This window comes from Xyrauchen texanus, chromosome 46 (genome assembly GCF_025860055.1).
Source record: "Xyrauchen texanus isolate HMW12.3.18 chromosome 46, RBS_HiC_50CHRs, whole genome shotgun sequence".
Lineage (NCBI taxonomy): Eukaryota > Metazoa > Chordata > Actinopteri > Cypriniformes > Catostomidae > Xyrauchen > Xyrauchen texanus.
This window is the reverse complement of record NC_068321.1, coordinates 9,568,140-9,585,614: the sequence shown is the minus strand read 5'-3', so window position 1 is coordinate 9,585,614 and position 17,475 is coordinate 9,568,140. Positions and strand designations below refer to the sequence as shown.

General features: G+C 43.0%; 1 protein-coding gene across 1 annotated transcript in view; it reads left to right on the top strand.

The window, feature by feature from the left end:
- Positions 1-17,475, top strand: part of LOC127638021 (transmembrane protein 266-like) — a 92,233-nt gene that overhangs the window by 60,941 nt on the left and 13,817 nt on the right. Inside the window, exons 6-8 of the mRNA XM_052119370.1 lie at positions 144-282; positions 13,150-13,265; positions 15,264-15,456. Coding sequence (XP_051975330.1) covers positions 144-282; positions 13,150-13,265; positions 15,264-15,456 — 448 coding nt within the window. The remainder of the gene's footprint in view (positions 1-143; positions 283-13,149; positions 13,266-15,263; positions 15,457-17,475) is intronic.

Genomic DNA, 17,475 nt, shown 5'->3' with positions numbered 1-17,475 from the left:
ATGCTGCTAAAAACATTGTTCATTATGTCTAAGGTATTAACTAATGTTAACAAAAAGAACCTTATTTTGCTGAAGGGAATTTTTCCAATCGTTTATAAAAATGGAATTGATAGTGTTTCTCTGTGTTGTGGTGTTTTATTTAGGTGTTTGACGGTGCTGTGATTGTACTCTCTCTGGCCCCAATGGTGGCCTCCACAGTGGCGAACGGCCCCAGTAGCCCCTGGGATGCCATCAGCCTCATTATCACCCTTCGTATCTGGAGAGTCAAGAGAATCATTGATGGTAAGCTTTGTGACTTTATTATAATATCACTTCATTAACATGTCATAGTAATGAAGAATGTGCCAAGACACATACAAATATATTCCGTGACATTAGACATTTTGAAATGATATGGCATCAAGTTAACATACAGTATTCAATATTCTTCATCATATACATGAATATATACTGAGAAAATCTCAATTTAACGCCTTTAAATACTGACAACGTCAAAGAGGGTGTTAAAGGGATGAAATATTCTGTCCCCTCCAGTGAGTGTGATTTTTGATAATATGCCTCACACACAGTACTGCCAGTGTTGGTCCTATTAAAATTCAGATTGATTCAGATCCCTTTTGTCTGTGCTGAGAGGGGCATAATGTCCATAATGGCTAAGCACAGGTTCTATTTATGCAAGTGTATTCATGGTCGATGGCTAAGGCAGGTCACTCATTACCACTGAACATCATAGAGCTGTTCAGACCTCTTTCAGTTGGAAAATTCTACCATTATTGAGTTTTAGGAGTGGAAGACATTTCCCATTACGTGTCTCTTGATTTGATGCATAATAGTCAGTTAGAACATTCAGACTATTTAGGGGTTGTGTTTTTTTTTTGCATTTTTAACATTGTTTAACTTGGGGCGTTTTCCAAATAGCATTTTTGCGCCATTGAAGGGCACTTTGGGAAGGGGATGCCGCACAAAGGGTCATACCATACAATAGACGGGGTTCCCACGGATCCTTAAAAAGTCTTAAAATTACTTAAATTCAGTTCTCCAAAAAATAAAGTCATACAAAATCTTAAATATCTTAAATTATATAACAAAAGTCTTACTTTTTATTTAAAGAGGTCTTAAATTTGGGGGCGGAAAGACAGGAATCGTGATATGACCCAGTGTGATTATCAAACTTCAAAAGAATACGATTTAATTAAATAAATGCATGCGCTGCATGATTATTGTAGGAGTGCACATTTTATATCCCTTTTTTTGAATGAGCAACTGGAAGCAGTGAGGTGCAAACATTTCAAAATAAGAGTCCCTTGTGTATTTCAAAGTTAAAGTGTTTTTAAAGTTCCATGCTATGAATCCATGTTTTGTTTTGGTATGGGGATACTACAGTCATTTTATTTGTTCAGGTCTTGAAAAAGGTCTTTAAAAATCTTTAATTTGATTTTAAAAACTCTGCAGCAACACTGAATATTAAAAAAATACTTTTTACTTAAAGGGCCCTTTTACAAGACTTTTAGTGAAGGCTTCATTCAAACTGTGCACCATGTTCCCTTCAGAGTGCCCACATCAAGAGCTCTGTCCTTTGTAGTGAGCATAGGGATGATCACTTTCGATTGGAATTTGCGCTTATTATTTACACGCTTAACTTAATATTTTCTTAGTAAAATACTGCTTAAATGTGTATATGCCTTGTGTATGCTTAATATGGATCTAAAAATATTTGTGACATACACAAACCCTGTAGATTATAATTGTTAAATATCACATTGTTTTCAGTACAGGAACCAAACTTTAAGACTTTGTCAAGAGTATCAAAATACACATAAAACATTTGTATTTAATTTTTTCAGATTTATTAATAGAATTGATTAAGAGATATAACATTTTAAAAAAAAATTTGCAGATACATTTTGACCCGGGCATCAATAGTGGCTTTACACATGATATTATGTAGATACTTCGTTTTTATATATAAACACTTCAATTATATTTAGAATCTTTCCCAAACTTTCTCACACACTTTTTTTGTCTCTCACTGGGACTGCATCTTGCTTACAAACATGCACACACACATATACATACAGTCACACTAAGCCCCACACACACACACACCTGTACAAAACTGACACGACAAATGTAACAAACTAAATAAGCTAAATCAGTAGAATAAATGTACTACTGTCTAAAGGGGGTGTGGTGAGAGCAAAAATGTAATGTACACATTAGCCTAAATAGAGCTTGAAAGAAGGAATTGTGCACAGCCATCTAATGCCAAACCAGTGTACAGCATACTTGCACATCAACATTCGGAAGCTCATGCAAGTAAATAGAATAGATTTTGCTTAAAAACATAGTAAGGAAGTATCAATGTTGTATTCTTGAGTTGTACCGTTTAGTTGAAAAAGAAAACGTTGGTTTCAAAACTTTTGACCACCAAGTTGTATTGAGTAGTTATGAGTAAAAGGAAATGAATTCAAAATACTAGTAATTATCACATTATATGTTATATTATGTTATGTTATATTCAGATCAACTTTCACAGAAATGTTGATAAAAAAATGTCTTCACATGTATCACACTGGTTTTACTGTAGGTAATGTATATTTTGAAATGGGCCAGCCATGAAACGGGGACGAATCGCTTGTCGTTATCGATAAGCTGAATCGGGCAGCTGTGGTGGAGCTAGGAGGTATAATTTAGTTCTTTAGAGGTGAAAACAAATGTACAAACTTAACATGTGCGCACACCACGTTCGCTGTACCTCTCCGTCCCGGGTGTCATTGTACTGTCTGACGATATAAAAATGCTTCCCGAACATTTCTTTGTCACCACAGACTGATTTGTTGCCCCTGCCTGGCCACCCCTTTGAAATTCTCCTGGCTTTGCCCCTGCGCGTTATGACGAATGGGCCGCCACTGGCTGAAGAGGGCCACAAAAAACGCCGCCGTGATAAGCCAAAGGTGGCTGCGATATACAGAAATGTCATTAAGAAATAACACCAGTAAACCTTGTTATCCTGCTAAGCGAGTTCATCACAAAAAAATTATGTTAACACATATAATGTCTACAATACAGTGAGTATTTTAACATTATGGTCTGGCCCTAATCACTTATATTGTAAGTGCCTCACAGTAACAATAATTTTTGCTTTTTTTAAGTAACCGTGGGATAAGTCAAAATAATGCCTCAATGCTTGATAATGCTTGAGCTTAACTTGTATTGAACCATAGAACATTCCTTCAATGATTTGTTTTCAATAGGAATAGTACATTGATATTCTGTGCTGTGTGCCTTTCCCCAATACATTTACATTCATATTGCTTTGTGCCTTTGTATCCAGTGTTTTCTGCATGTCTCTACAGATATCGCTTCTCTTCCATCTCCCTCATGGTTGGTTATGTACAAGCAATTGGAATTGTATATGTTATGTTTGCGTGTGCGTGTTTGTGTGCCTATGTTGGAGCATTATTGCATTTGAGAGAGTGCATTGTCTGCAAAAAATGGCAAAAGCTGCTGAATACTGTCGCTACGCTTTCTAAGTTTAATGCAACACCAGTAGAACACACTTTACACGTTATATAATCTGAACTCTTTGAAGTAAGGTGGGAATAAAAATTGATGTTTGATATAGACACTATGACCAATAAAAATTCATGAGCGCCATGGTAAGTATGATCCAGTATTACGCCCCCCTGTGGTGGTTCACGGCTGTACACACAGCAGGCCATAAAAGCGCCATACAGTGCTGAACATTTGAATAGACAGGGGGAAGGTTAGATTTACTGACAGTTAGTTGCAAAGAAAAAGAACAGTTGATTCATTCAGTCAGGCAAAGAAAATCAGCATTTGAGCATTAAATTATTTTTAGCTGGAGATGTTCCTGTGGAAAAGAAAAATCACAAAGAGATATTAAAATCTCAATTGTTTCTATGAGGCAGCAATGAGAAGGCTTTTGGGTCATTAACAAATAATGCTGCCCAAGATTATAAAAATTTGAAATATTTTGGTTAAATCTCGTTTAAAACATGTCAAGTAGAAATTTTACGTTTGTGTCCAAGTTGGTTTTATACATTTAAAAAAAAATTACAAATAAGTATTACAAAAATTTTCTTGCACCTTCCTTTTCCACTCTTGAATAAACCACTTGAGTGTACACACAACTTAATCATTTATTTCAAAGAAAATTTTAAGGTAACATATATATTACAAAAATTATTTATTTTTGAATGAAAATATCAAGAAGTTTTCTAAGGGTTACTCCATTTGATGTGAATAAAATCCGCTTTTTAATAAAATTGTGTAAAAAAATATCTTATATTAAAAAAAAATCTTAATTGTTGAGGGTTTAAAGGGGTCTTCTCTGTTTTATTTATTATTTTAATTTTATGTTTTGTCACATGAAAACAGAATGGCTACCTACAAATTTGGTTACACTGCCTGACTTTTAATCAAAAGTTTTTAAATATAAAGAATATTTTTAAACAATATATATATATATATTGTTTAAAAATATTCTTTATTAAAACTTTATATATATATATATATATATATATATATATATATATTATTATTATTATTATTATTATTATTATTATTATTATTACAAAATAAACTAATGTTATAAACTACAAAGATGTATCAACATGAACACATAAAATTACTCAGTGGTATATTAAAATAAATATAAAAAATTATATTTAACAATCCTGAAAAAAAAAAAGCTGAATATAATAGGAACATCTGAGGCAGTATAACACATTTCCATGCAGAAGTGCATGCTGTGAGTTCTCTGGGCAGATGGCAGCCGTGTGAGCAGAATGAGTAGATGATAAGAGGGGTCATGTGGATATGGCTTTATTAAGAGGGAACAGCACAGAGCAGAGCACCTGTGGTCTCCTCTGATAGAAAGCTTTTGGCCCTCTCAGCAAAAGGCCACTAGAGCCAGACAAATGAACGTCAGATGACCACTAATGTGAAGTCATGGAGTATTGGGCGAAATTGTCTTTCTGCTTATGTGTTGATCGAGGTGATATTTGGCAGCATTGTATGTTTCAAGAGTTTATAAAAAGCTGCCCAATACAGTATGTGTTAATTTTTTATCATTTAGTGTCAAATGCACTATTGTTTTACAGTACATTCATTTATTTAAATACATTAAAATGCATTACGTTTTTCTTCTTACTATTTTTATTTGTAGGCTTTTTTGCAATTTTGTCAAAATGCACAATAGCAATTATGCATTGTGCATTATAAAATTATCAAAATTTTTGTAAAAAGGTACTGCGGTAGTACCGTGGTACAGAGATGGTTTTACCATTTTTGTACTAATTATTTTGTACTGTCTGCTAGAATTGTTATTGCATTAGTATTATTAAAAATGTAATGTCCAGGTGTTCCTTTACAAAAATTACTGCAATTTAATCATTGTACAATGATGGTATCAGATAGTCATACTATGGCATTTTGGTGCATACCAGATTACGGAATGTTTCTAAAGCCATCTTTCCCTCTCGAGAGGTCTCTCCTATTGCGTAAGTAGCTTACGCTATGGGAAAACTCCGTTTCTCGAGAAATATTGAAGTCTTTATGTAAAACGCATTGCAGCTGCACAGCAGACAGCAATGAGCGAGGCAGCTCGGTCATTGGCTGTGCTGCGGCAACTTGCTCGAACCAATGGCGGGGCAACTCTGAACGCGCGACCAATGGGCGCGCGCTTCGCGCTCGCGCGCTCAGAGCCCGCCAAGATGGGCGTGGCTAGGGCTATATATTAGGCGCCCCGTCATGAGAGTTCTTTAGATTTAATCTCCTTCAGCGAAGACCTTCTCTTCGCTGGATCCTCCGGATTATTGGAGTCTTTTCGCCCGCCGTCGACAAGCCTACAGCAGGACTGCTACGAGGACGCCGGCGCCTTCAGCCGCCTTCAAAGCCTTCTGCTACGCCATCCGGCGCGCATCACCCTGATATCCTTTTGCTAAGCTACTTTGCAAGTGTTCGCCTCTGCGACGCTTTTTGTATTTTAGTAAAAGAGCAATTTCGAGGCGTTGTTCCAAATGCCTTCCACCTGCGCCTCGTGCAGAGGCCTTCTTCCTGACGGGGACCGTCACATTATCTGCACTCGCTGCCTGGGACCCGACCACGCAGAAGCTGCTCTCACTCGAGGCGGATGCCCCGAATGTGACTCCCTGGGCCTCACCGAGCTGCGCGCTCGCTTCGCCGCCTTCGCCGCGAACGAGCCTGCTACCACCGTGCTGCCGTCCCCTCTGTTCGAGCCGCGCAAGAAAAAGCGCCGCTCACAGAGGCCACCAGAGGACTTCAGTGACGTCATGCCAGGCCAGTCCCCGCGTGCTTCACCACTACCCGAGAACTCCCCGCCGCCAGTCCATTTCACGCAGGCGGACCAGCACCCCTCCAACAGAGCGGTGGGTCTCGTCTCGTTCGGCGCGTCAGAGGACGACGGTGAAAAGGATGACAGCCTTTCCATTGACGCTGCATCCGACGACTGGCCGGGCTCGGCCTTCGACCCCGCGCCGTCGACATTAGCGGACGCGAGCACGGGCACCAGCATGGACTCGGAGATCGTCCGCATCCTATCTAAAGCCGTGGAAGACCTCAGGCTCGACTGGTCTTCTCCGGAAGAACCCGCCCGCAGCCGGCTGGACGAGTGGTTCCTACAGGGGCGCTGGCAGGCCCCTCGACAGAGACCCTCCCCTTTCTTCCCCGAAGTTCACGACGAACTCACAAAGTCGTCACTCTGCTCGCCTGAAGCCTTCTTTCTCTTCCTTGCTCTCCTCGGTAGACGGCGCGAGAGAAAGAGTCTACGAGGGAACCCCGCCCCTCGAGGAGGCTGTGGCCAACCATCTGTGCCCACCCTCCACTGCTGGATGGAAAGCCAAAGCTTCTCATCCCTCGAAGCCCTGCCGATCTACCTCAGCTCTCGCCGGTCGCGCATACGCCGCCGCCGGCCAAGCTGCGTCAGCGCTTCATTCCATGGCTATTCTGCAAGTTTATCAGGCCAAACTTCTCCGCACCATGGACGAGTCTGGACCTGAACCTGAGGCTTTCAAGGACCTGCACAGCGCCACTGATGTAGCCCTGCGAGCCACAAAGGCGCCATCTGTGGCTAACAGAGATGAAGGACGCGGATAAGGCGCCATTCCTCGACGCGCCTATCACTCCAAGCGGCCTGTTCGGACCGGCGGTAAGAGAGTTAGCGGAACGCTTCACTGAAGCTCGGAAGGATTCGCAGGCTATTTGTCACTTCCTGCCCAAGCGCTCCAGCTCGTCACAGAGCCGCCAGAGACCGCCTCAGCAGCAGCAGCGAGCCAGAGCGGCGCCTCCCGTCTCCCAGCCAAAAAACAGACCTGAAACAGACGCTCGACGCCGCTCGCATTCCGCTAACCGAAAGCAGCCGCCTGTGCGACGGGGACCTCGGCCCAAGATCGTGCTGAACCCGGAGCCTCGTAAGTCTTCCTAGCCATAGAAAGAAAAAGAGAGAGTGCGTGTCTCGCAAAAGCCGGACCACTCTCTCCAAAACGTGTAAAACATTACCCAGTCCCCTTACAGGCGGCTGGAAATGTCTGTACAGCAGTCAATGGGCCAGTCACAGAACTCGCTCACCTGCAATCAAACGCCGTTTTAACGGCGACACACAAAAAACACAAAAAGAGTCATTTTCTGCTTGTGTCACTAAGGGGTCACGTGTCCACACTAAAGTGCGCATTCCCACATATCAATACTGTCCAAACAGTGCCGAATACTTCCCCAGCTCCAGCTGGACGCCCCATAAATGTAGATCGTGTGCCTTTTGTCATGTATGCACCACTACACACAAGCACTGTTCCCACAGTTATAAACACTTCCCCAGTAAAAGCGGGAAATACTATAAAGGTAGCGCGCGTGCCTGCTGTCATGCATGCACCCCTACACACAAACACTGTATGCATGGCCAGAAACCCCCCGCCGCGAGCGGGAGGCTTTATGAAAGTGGCGCGCGTGCCTACTACAGTATATGCACCCCCACCCATAAGCGCTGCCCATACAGTTTCAAACAGTTCTCTGGCTCATGCCGCGAGCATCACAGATGCGACGCGCGAGCCAAGAAACTCCCCGCTAAGAGCAGGAAGCTTTATGAAAGTGGCGCGCATGCCTATTACAATGTATGCACCCCCACCCGTAAACACTGTCGATACAGTTTCAAACATTTCTCCAGCTCATGCTGCGAGCATTATGGAGATAGCACGCGTGCCTGTAATCTCACACGCACCCCTGCACTCGGCACTCAACAAAGCTGCTCAGCGCGTGCCCGCGCTTCTGAGAGCTGTAAGTTCAGTGTTAGCACAAGGCGATTCGCCGGTGGGGCCCATACGTCACTGCGACACGCCCCCAGCCAGCATTCAGCCCATATCTGTGCGAGCAAAAGCCTGGGAAAAAATCCCCGACATACCGAAATGGGTTTTGAACATAATAAAACACGGTTACTCGCTTCAATTCGCTCGCAGACCACCCCGCTTTTCAGCGGTGGTTGAGACGAAAGTGAGGAAAGATGTTTCACATGTTCTACGCACCGAGGTGCTCAAACTGATAGAGAAGGGCGCTATAGAAACTGTCCCTCCCTCTATGAGCGAGGCGGGTTTTTACAGCCGCTATTTTCTCGTCCCGAAAAAGGACGGTGGCCTCCGCCCCATCCTAGATCTCAGACATCTGAACAAAGCTTTAATGATTCGCTCGTTCAGAATGTTAACGACCAAACATATCCTCGCGCAAGTTCGCCCCGGGGATTGGTTCCTATCAGTGGATTTGAAAGACGCTCACTTTCACATCCCGATAGCGCCTCATCACAGGCCTTTTCTGAGATTCGCTTTCGAGGGACAGTCATACGAGTACACAGTACTACCATTCGGCCTATCATTGGCCCCCCGTACATTCACGAAATGTGTGGACGCAGCACTTTCCCCCCTGAGACAGCGGGGAGTGCGAATACTGAATTACCTCGACGATTGGCTAATCATAGCACAATCAGAGAGTCAGTTAACAACGCACAGATCTTGGATTATCAGCCATCGAGAATGCCTGGGTCTGAGAATCAATTTTGCAAAGAGCGTGCTATCCCCCAGCCAAAATATCTCTTTTCTGGGAATAGTGCTAGACTCAGTGCAGATGACGGCGCGCCTCTCATCAGAGCGCGCGCTCCCTATCCGGCGCCTTGCAACATCATTCAGAGCAGGCACGCACGCCCCCGTCAAACGATTTCAAAGGATGCTCGGTCTCATGGCCTCGGCATCAGCTGTACTCCAGCTAGGATTGTTGCACATGCGTCCTCTCCAACGCTGGCTCAAGAGCCGTGTCCCCACTCACGCGTGGCGCTCGGGCCACTTTTTAATCAGAGCGAATCACGGCTGTATAAAAGCCCTGACGCCCTGGAAAGCCGTCGACTGGTATCAAACCGGCGTGAGTCTGGGCGTGAACACACAGAGAAAAATTATCACGACAGATGCCTCCAAAATAGGATGGGGGGCCCTTTACGAGGGCAGGCCTGTCTCCGGCTTTTGGTCAAACCCGGAAAAGTGCCTACATATAAACTGTCTGGAAATGAAAGCGGTCGCCTTGGCTCTCAGAGCCCTGCTTCCGTACCTGAAAAACGAACACGTCCTGGTCCGAACGGACAACATGACGGTAGTATCGTATATAAATCGCCAGGGTGGACTCAGGTCGAGCTCCCAGCACTCTATGGCCAGGGAGCTCATCTTATGGTCACAGCACAACCTGCGCTCGCTGAGAGCAGCGCATGTGCCAGGCGTCCTGAACCAGGGAGCGGACATGCTGTCCAGAGACAAAGTTCTCCCAGGGGAATGGTCTCTCCACCCCCTGACGGCCCAGTGGTTATGGCAAACCTTTGGCGAGGCAGAGGTCGACCTCTTCGCCTCCAGGGAAAATGCGAACTGCCCTCTTTTCTTCTCAAAGAGCACGGACGCACTCGCCCAAGTCTGGCCGAACCGCCCCTTGTAGGCTTTTCCCCCGATCGCGATGCTACCTCAGGTCATCAGTCGGATCAGGGAAGTGAAATGTGCAGTGCTCCTGGTAGCCCCACTCTGGAAGAACCACATGTGGTTTCCAGAACTGATGCAGATGATGCAATCTGCCCCATGGCCGATTCCGTTGAGGCTGGACCTCCTCAGGCAGGCCAACGGGATGATTCTTCATCCCCGCCCCGATCTGTGGGCCCTTCATGCATGGCCCCTCAACGGGTTCCCGAGAACCTCCCCAGTGGAGTGTTGAGAACCATCACTGAGGCACGAGCGCCCTCTACGAGGAGCTTATATGCCCAAAAGTGGAAAGTGTTCAGTGACTGGTGTGATACCAAGAGCTTGAACCCCAAATCGTGCGAGATACCAAGTGTACTCGCCTTCTTGCAAGAGCTGCTGGAGGCGGGCCGCACTCCCTCCACGCTCAAAGTCTATGTGGCTGCCATAGCGGCGTCACACAATCCTGACAAGGGACGCTCATTAGGGAAAAACGACCTAATCATTCGTTTCCTAAGAGGCGCTAGGAGGATGAACCCTCCTCGCCCCCCCTCGGTGCCGATCTGGGACCTGGCCACGGTCCTGGACGCACTCAAGAGTGCCCCGTTCGAACCTCTAAATTCTTTTAAACCGTGCACCTTAAACCGTGCACCTTAAACAGTGCACCTTAAACAGCTCTCGCTCAAAACTGCGCTCTTGCTGGCGCTCGCCTCAGTCAAGAGAGTGGGCGACCTGCACGCGCTGTCATCAAGCGCTGCTTGCCTGGAATTTGGACCTAACGACTGCAGAGTTGTCCTTAGGCCAAAGCACGGGTATATTCCTAAAGTGCTCTCCACACCCTTCAGAGTACAGGTTATATCTCTGGCAGCGCTATCGTCTCCAGCAGACGAAAGCGACGCTAATTTACTCTGCCCGGTCAGGGCGCTAAGAGTATATTTGGAACGTTCTGCCCCGTTCAGACAGACGGAACAATTATTCGTATGCTTTGGCGGCCTCACTAAAGGTCTCGCAGTTTCAAAGCAAAGAATATCGCGCTGGATAGTGGATGCTATAGCGCTGGCTTATGAAGCCAAGGGCCTTCAATGCCCCTTAGGCATCAGAGCTCACTCTACGAGGAGCATGGCCTCCTCGTGGGCGTGGTCGAGTGGGATACACATTGAAGATATTTGTGCGGCGGCAGGCTGGGCCTCGCCTTCGACATTTATCAGGTTTTATAACCTACAGGTCCCCTCATGGCATTCCAACATTCTATCAGCCTGACTGTAGTATGAACTGGAGTATGTATTTGCTGAGCATTATCTCCTCCCTTATAAGGTCCGTCTCTGACTGACTTAGAGGGTTTTTTATGAATATCAGTAAGTAAAAAAATCAGTACATAAGATATGTGCTTATGTTTTTACAATGAGCGCCCCACCATGGGCCACCTTGGGGCAAAGGCGCTCTGTATTATCCCATTATATAGCTCGCCATTGGCCGGCTCGTGGAATAATCACTTTGCTTTAAGGCTCAGGCATCTGCCTCTGGCTTTATAGAGCGAAGTCAGCACGCACGGCGTTTTGCATGGTGTTCCCATAGCGTAAGCTACTTACGCAATAGGAGAGACCTCTCGAGAGGGAACGACTCAGTTACTAACGTAACCTCGGTTCCCTGAGAGGAGGGAACGAGTATTGCGTAAGCTGCCGTGCTTGTGCTTGGTCAGTTCGCTTCAGTTGATTGAACCTAAAGAACTCTCATGACGGGGCGCCTAATATATAGCCCTAGCCACGCCCATCTTGGCGGGCTCTGAGTGCGCGAGCGCGAAGCGCGCGCCCATTGGTCGCGCGTTCAGAGTCGCCCCGCCATTGGTTCGAGCAAGTTGTCGCAGCACAGCCAATGACCAAGCTGCCTCGCTCATTGCTGTCTGCTGTGCAGCTGCAATGCGTTTTACATAAAGACTTCAATATTTCTCGAGAAACTGAGTTTTCCCATAGCGTAAGCTACTTACGCAATACTCGTTCCCTCCTCTCAGGGAAACAAGGTTACGTTAGTAACCGAGTCGTTATGTAGCATAAAGTTACTTAACCCTTATGTAGGTTTGGGGTCAAAAAATGACCCCTTTTGAACTTTGTTTCTTTAAAAAACATAGTTTCCTTCATCTCAGAGGCATGAGATTTTGTGACTTTTCCTACATTTGCTGTCTATACACACACAAACAAAACTTAGGCTGAATTCTGGTGTTGTGGTGGTGAGACAAAAAACTCACACTTGTTTTCTTCTGGGCCAAATTTGACCCCACATAGGTAATGAGTGTGTAATATGATAAAACAGAGCATTTTATTTAAATTTTTCAAATAAAATCAATAAATCACACACACACACAGAAATGAAGGTGTGATACTATAACACATCCACAATGCATTTCCTCTGTGAGAAGGTTTATGCTGAGGGGTGGGAGCAAAATATGGATTCTAATTGTTATGTTTGTACACAAAATTAATCTTCCCTGTTCATTGCTGTTTATTGCTGTTGGTTTTATTGACATTAGTATTAAATTAGTTATTGAATTGGGATGTTTGAAATAAATGAAGGGTAACAAAAATCTTACTCTTTAGTCTTCTCTTAGTAACACCATGGTTTGTAATCATATCAAAATAACAGCAAAAACTGACACTTCAAAACACCTCAAACCCAAAAAATGCTAACTTTGACAAAAATAGTGTATTTAATGTCTTTGATTGTGTATGTGTATGTGTATATATATATCCAATGCATACATTTTCATCAGATCTAAAAAACTAAAAAAATCAGTTTGCAACAGCCAGTCAAATGAGTTGTCCTCTGCAGCCATCTACTGGTTATGGCTGTAATTTCAAGACATTTTAATTTTAAACGTTTTTTTTTTTTTTCCAGCAGATGGCAGCAATTTGCCCCTAATGCATACACCGTTTTCATATTTTCTCCCTGAATAAAATTGAGAAATGTAGAAATTTCTCAATTTCTCAATTCACACACTAAAGTGAATGTAACATAAAATGTTCTTATTTTATATGAAGAAATATATGAAAAGAAACACATTCTCTGGTCATTCACCCCTTTAAAATTTGTTAAAAACTCCCTCTATCTTTATTTGTTCTACACTTCTGTGTTTTCTCTGTAGCGTATGTGCTGCAAGTGAAGGTGGAGATGGAGATGGAAGTCCAGCAGTATGAGAAGACCAAAGCTGTAAGGGAAGAACAGCTGGAGAGACTCACACAAATCTGTCAGGAACAAGCTGTGAGTGTTCTGTTCTCCTCTACACGCCTTTATCTTGTTTTCCAGTCAAATATTCCAACATCCTTAAAACAAGATACATTTACTGTAGAAGCAAAATTGTATAAGATAATAAGACAAATGTATATTTTAAATATAAAAAAATAAGCGTAAGCAATTTTTTAAGCATAACCCTCACTAAATTTTGTTAGATTTATATTGAAAAGTAAGAAAAATATAATTAAATCAAGATATATTCTCTGGCCAGTTTTAATATGCAATTTTGCTTCTTTGGCAAATGCTTTTTGTTTCTAATAATGTTTTTTAAATATCTTTTGTTGAAAACAAGTCAAAAATACTAAGAAATTTTTTTTTTCCATTTTGAGACTAAATCACAAGGGCCAATAAAAACACTCGTAACTGCTTCCTCCTTTCCTTATTCACACTTAATAGACTTTTTCTCCCCTCTCCAAACATCTAATCTCTCTCATATCAATGTTACTCATCATGTTGCATTGTGTATTTCACCAGCAGAGGGCAGCACTCAACTTCAATTTCAACTGCTCAGTAAAATAGCACCCATGTAATCACCTATAAAAAACAGATTATATTTTTCAATACATCAGACTGTATATTTTATTGACATTTTATTGCAATTTTGCCTTAGGAATCTAGATTTACATTTTTTAAACAGATATTTCTGTCCAGAATTCCATGCCACTGATGTATTTGAATCGTATATCTCAACAACATACTGTATCCAGAATATCTAACATATTTTTAACCATACCGAACTCATGCTTTATTTCTGATCGGGTCTCGCTGGATGATGCAAGCTCCTGTTTCAGACTGAAATCCAACCTAGTGTATTACATAAAACAGTCACATGACCCCTCAGACAGTCCTGGACCAATCAGTCTGATAAAAGACACAATCTCATCCATTCTGGCTGGCTTAGACTCAGCGATCAATGCACACCACTGAAACATACAACGTACGTGACATGTGTTTCTGTTGTTTCTTCTTCCTGGGAAAAACTGCAGATGAGGTAATGATGAAAATGTCCAAACATGTTTTTTCTGAACTGATCTGAGAACTGTCGATATCAGCATGCTGGCCCTGAGTACACTAGAGGTCATTGATTATGTCAAGTGTGTGGACATTGATGAAACAAATGAAGCTACTTGGTTGGTGTTATTGTGTAGCAAGTGGATCTCATTCCAGAGTGTTTATGGAAAATCATACATTTTTGGATGAAGTCCCCAAATAGCCTATACTTTTGGGGGCAACTTTATGTATACAATATTAAATTCAATTATATTCAATTAAATCAGTTCATTTTAATTCAAGTAAATCTGTTTACTCTATTTATTTTACAAAAAATATATTTAAATGAAAAAAAAAATGAATTATCCATTGACAAAGCTGTGGGTATGTTTTGAACCTCCTGATCAGTTTTTGGCAAGTTACTAAAAAAAGCAATCCACTACAAATTACTAACTACTTCTTTAAAACTTTAATCAGATTACTTCATTGATTACTTCATTGAAAAGTAATCACATTACTAATTAATTTACTTTCTAAAACACTTGTCACATACATTTTTTGTTTTCCGCTCAACAAATTCAAAATGTCTATTTTCTAGTTGTTTATTGTCGCAAACCCCTCAGCTGTCACGGATATGCAAACAGACGTCCATATAAACATATGAATTCAAATTGTATTTATATTACTCGTACATATTTTTTTTAGAAATATTTGTAACCCAAGTAATGTGCTTAAAATTAATTACTTTCATTAAAAATCAGTAACTGTAATCTGATTACAAGAATTTTAAATATAATGCATTATACACATTTTTGTGCCTAAAGTAAAAAATAACAGTAACTAATTACATTGTTATTCAATTACACTCAACTCTGCTCATTAAAACCCCAATGTGCTGATGATCTAAAAAATATTATCAGATTAATGGACACGGATCACTATTCACATTCACATTTTTACTCCCCTCTCTCTCAGTTTGAGATCAGGCAGTTGAGGGCACACCTGGCGCAGCAGGATCTGGATCTGGCTGCTGAGCGAGAAGCTGCCATGCAGATCCACCATGTGTGGGGGAAACAGAGCAGCAGCTTTCAGGAAATAGACGGTCTGGGGCCCTCTGGATCTGACAAAGTGTGCCGGGCCAATACCAGAGACCCCAGACCACCTCCAGGTACCCAGACCTAACCCCTTAGGGTCTATTCACACCAAATACTTTTTGCGTAAAAAAGCTAGATGCTGCACAACAAATAGGACAGAATGCAGGTATCTCGAGACACGTTTTAATTGTTCTTAACTGTTGAAGTTTAAAAAACAAAGATGTGTATCTAGAGCAACTGTCACTCTGGTAAAGTTGTGAACTTGTGTCCTAAGGTTCTGTAAAGCGTCGGTTATTTTGGGATTTTCACAGAACATGGAAGTGGGGACAAAAGCAATATGTAGACATATTTTTAATTACAGTACATTATGAAGTACATATGGTTTTAAGTCATTTTTATTTGTAAAGCACTAACGCGGCTTTTCAGAGAGTCATACTGCCATTTTTGTATGTCATTTAAATGCCATAAAGTCCCCTGTGAACAGCTTCATTAAAAAACTTGAAAATCATGCCTTAAAGTGATAGTTCACCCAAAAAGTTTAAGTATTTCATCATTTTCTCACCCTCATGCCATCCCAGATGTGTATGACTTTCTTCTGCAGAACACAAATTAAGATTCTTAGAAGAATATTTCAGCGCTGTAGGTCCATATAATGCAATTGAATGGTGAACAGAACTTTGAAGCTCCAAAAGGACTTAAATACAGCATAAAAGTAATCCATATGACTCAATATTTGTCTTTATTTTCAGTCAATCTCCACTTTCCCTTTCACATTCTTCTTCTTTTGTTTTTGGTGATTACATTCTTTTTGCATATCGCTTAATAAATAGCAAATAGGGGAATTTATGTTTCTCACCCACCTATTACATCAATTCAGAAGATATTGATTTAACCACTGGAGTCTTATGGATTATTTTTATTTACTCTTAATTTGTGTTCAGCAGAAGAAAGAAAGTCATACACATCTGGGATGGCATGAGGGTGATGAGGGTGAGTAAATGATGAGAGTATTCCTGTAATGTTTTTGTCTTTAAAAACATTTTTAAATTTGTGTAGTTGTTCCCTATACAGATATACATGTCTGTAAAGGAGGAGGCGAGAACCGGCTTTACAATATAAATAATAGTTTTAATAATAAACTGAACCAAAAACACACAAACATAAACCCCAAAAAGAGCAGCTGCATGTCATTCTCTGTCATCACCGTCATCACCGGCCGCCCTTATCCCTCGTGCGCCCCCATCAGGCTGATTGGGGACCTGGCATGCGTTGTTCCAGCCCGGCCCCACCCTCCTCCGCTCTACACTCCTCCCGGGGGGGTCATCCCCACCTACCTTCCTCGACCTGGGAGGAGGCAGGAGGGTAAAAAAAAAACAACAAAACAATATAGGCAAGGGATAAAGGCCAACATTGAGCGACCGAGAGTGAGAGAGGAGAGAGAGAGCAAAAAAAACTCACTCACCGGTTCTCTGATGCGCCATCACGTGGTCCCCGATCACTCCTCCACCCTCTCAGACAGACGGCAGCTGCTCCTTCCCGGGCGGCCCGTAGTCAGACCGACCCCCAGCGGACAGAACGCCCCTCCACGTTCTCTTTCGCCCCTGGCAGCAGCCCTACCACTCCAAGGAGTTGGGGAGTTGCTTCCCCCCTCCCCTCGTGGACAGCGGTCCTCTCGACCCCTCTGCGTTTCTGGGGGACAGCAGGGCACTCCTCCGCCCCTGGCAGTGGCTCCATTGCTCCAGGCGGTCGGGGAGTCCAGTCCCAATCACCTCGTGGATGGCGGCTCCACCTGTCTGGGCAGTCGGGCTAATCCGTCCCCGGCGGATGGCAGCGGCATTCCCCTGGGTTGACGGCAGTGTCGAGGACCCTGTGACGGGCATCCCTCCTCCTTCCAGGGTTTCGGCACCAGTGTAAAATGCGTTAAGGGAAAGGAGGAGGCGAGAACTGGCTTGACAATATAAATAATAGTTTTAATAATAAACTGAACCAAAACCACACAAGCATAAACCCACAGAGCAGCTGCTTGTCATTCTCTATCTCTCTCGAACCGTCGTTACCAGCCATCCTTATCCCTCGCTCGCCACCATTAGGCT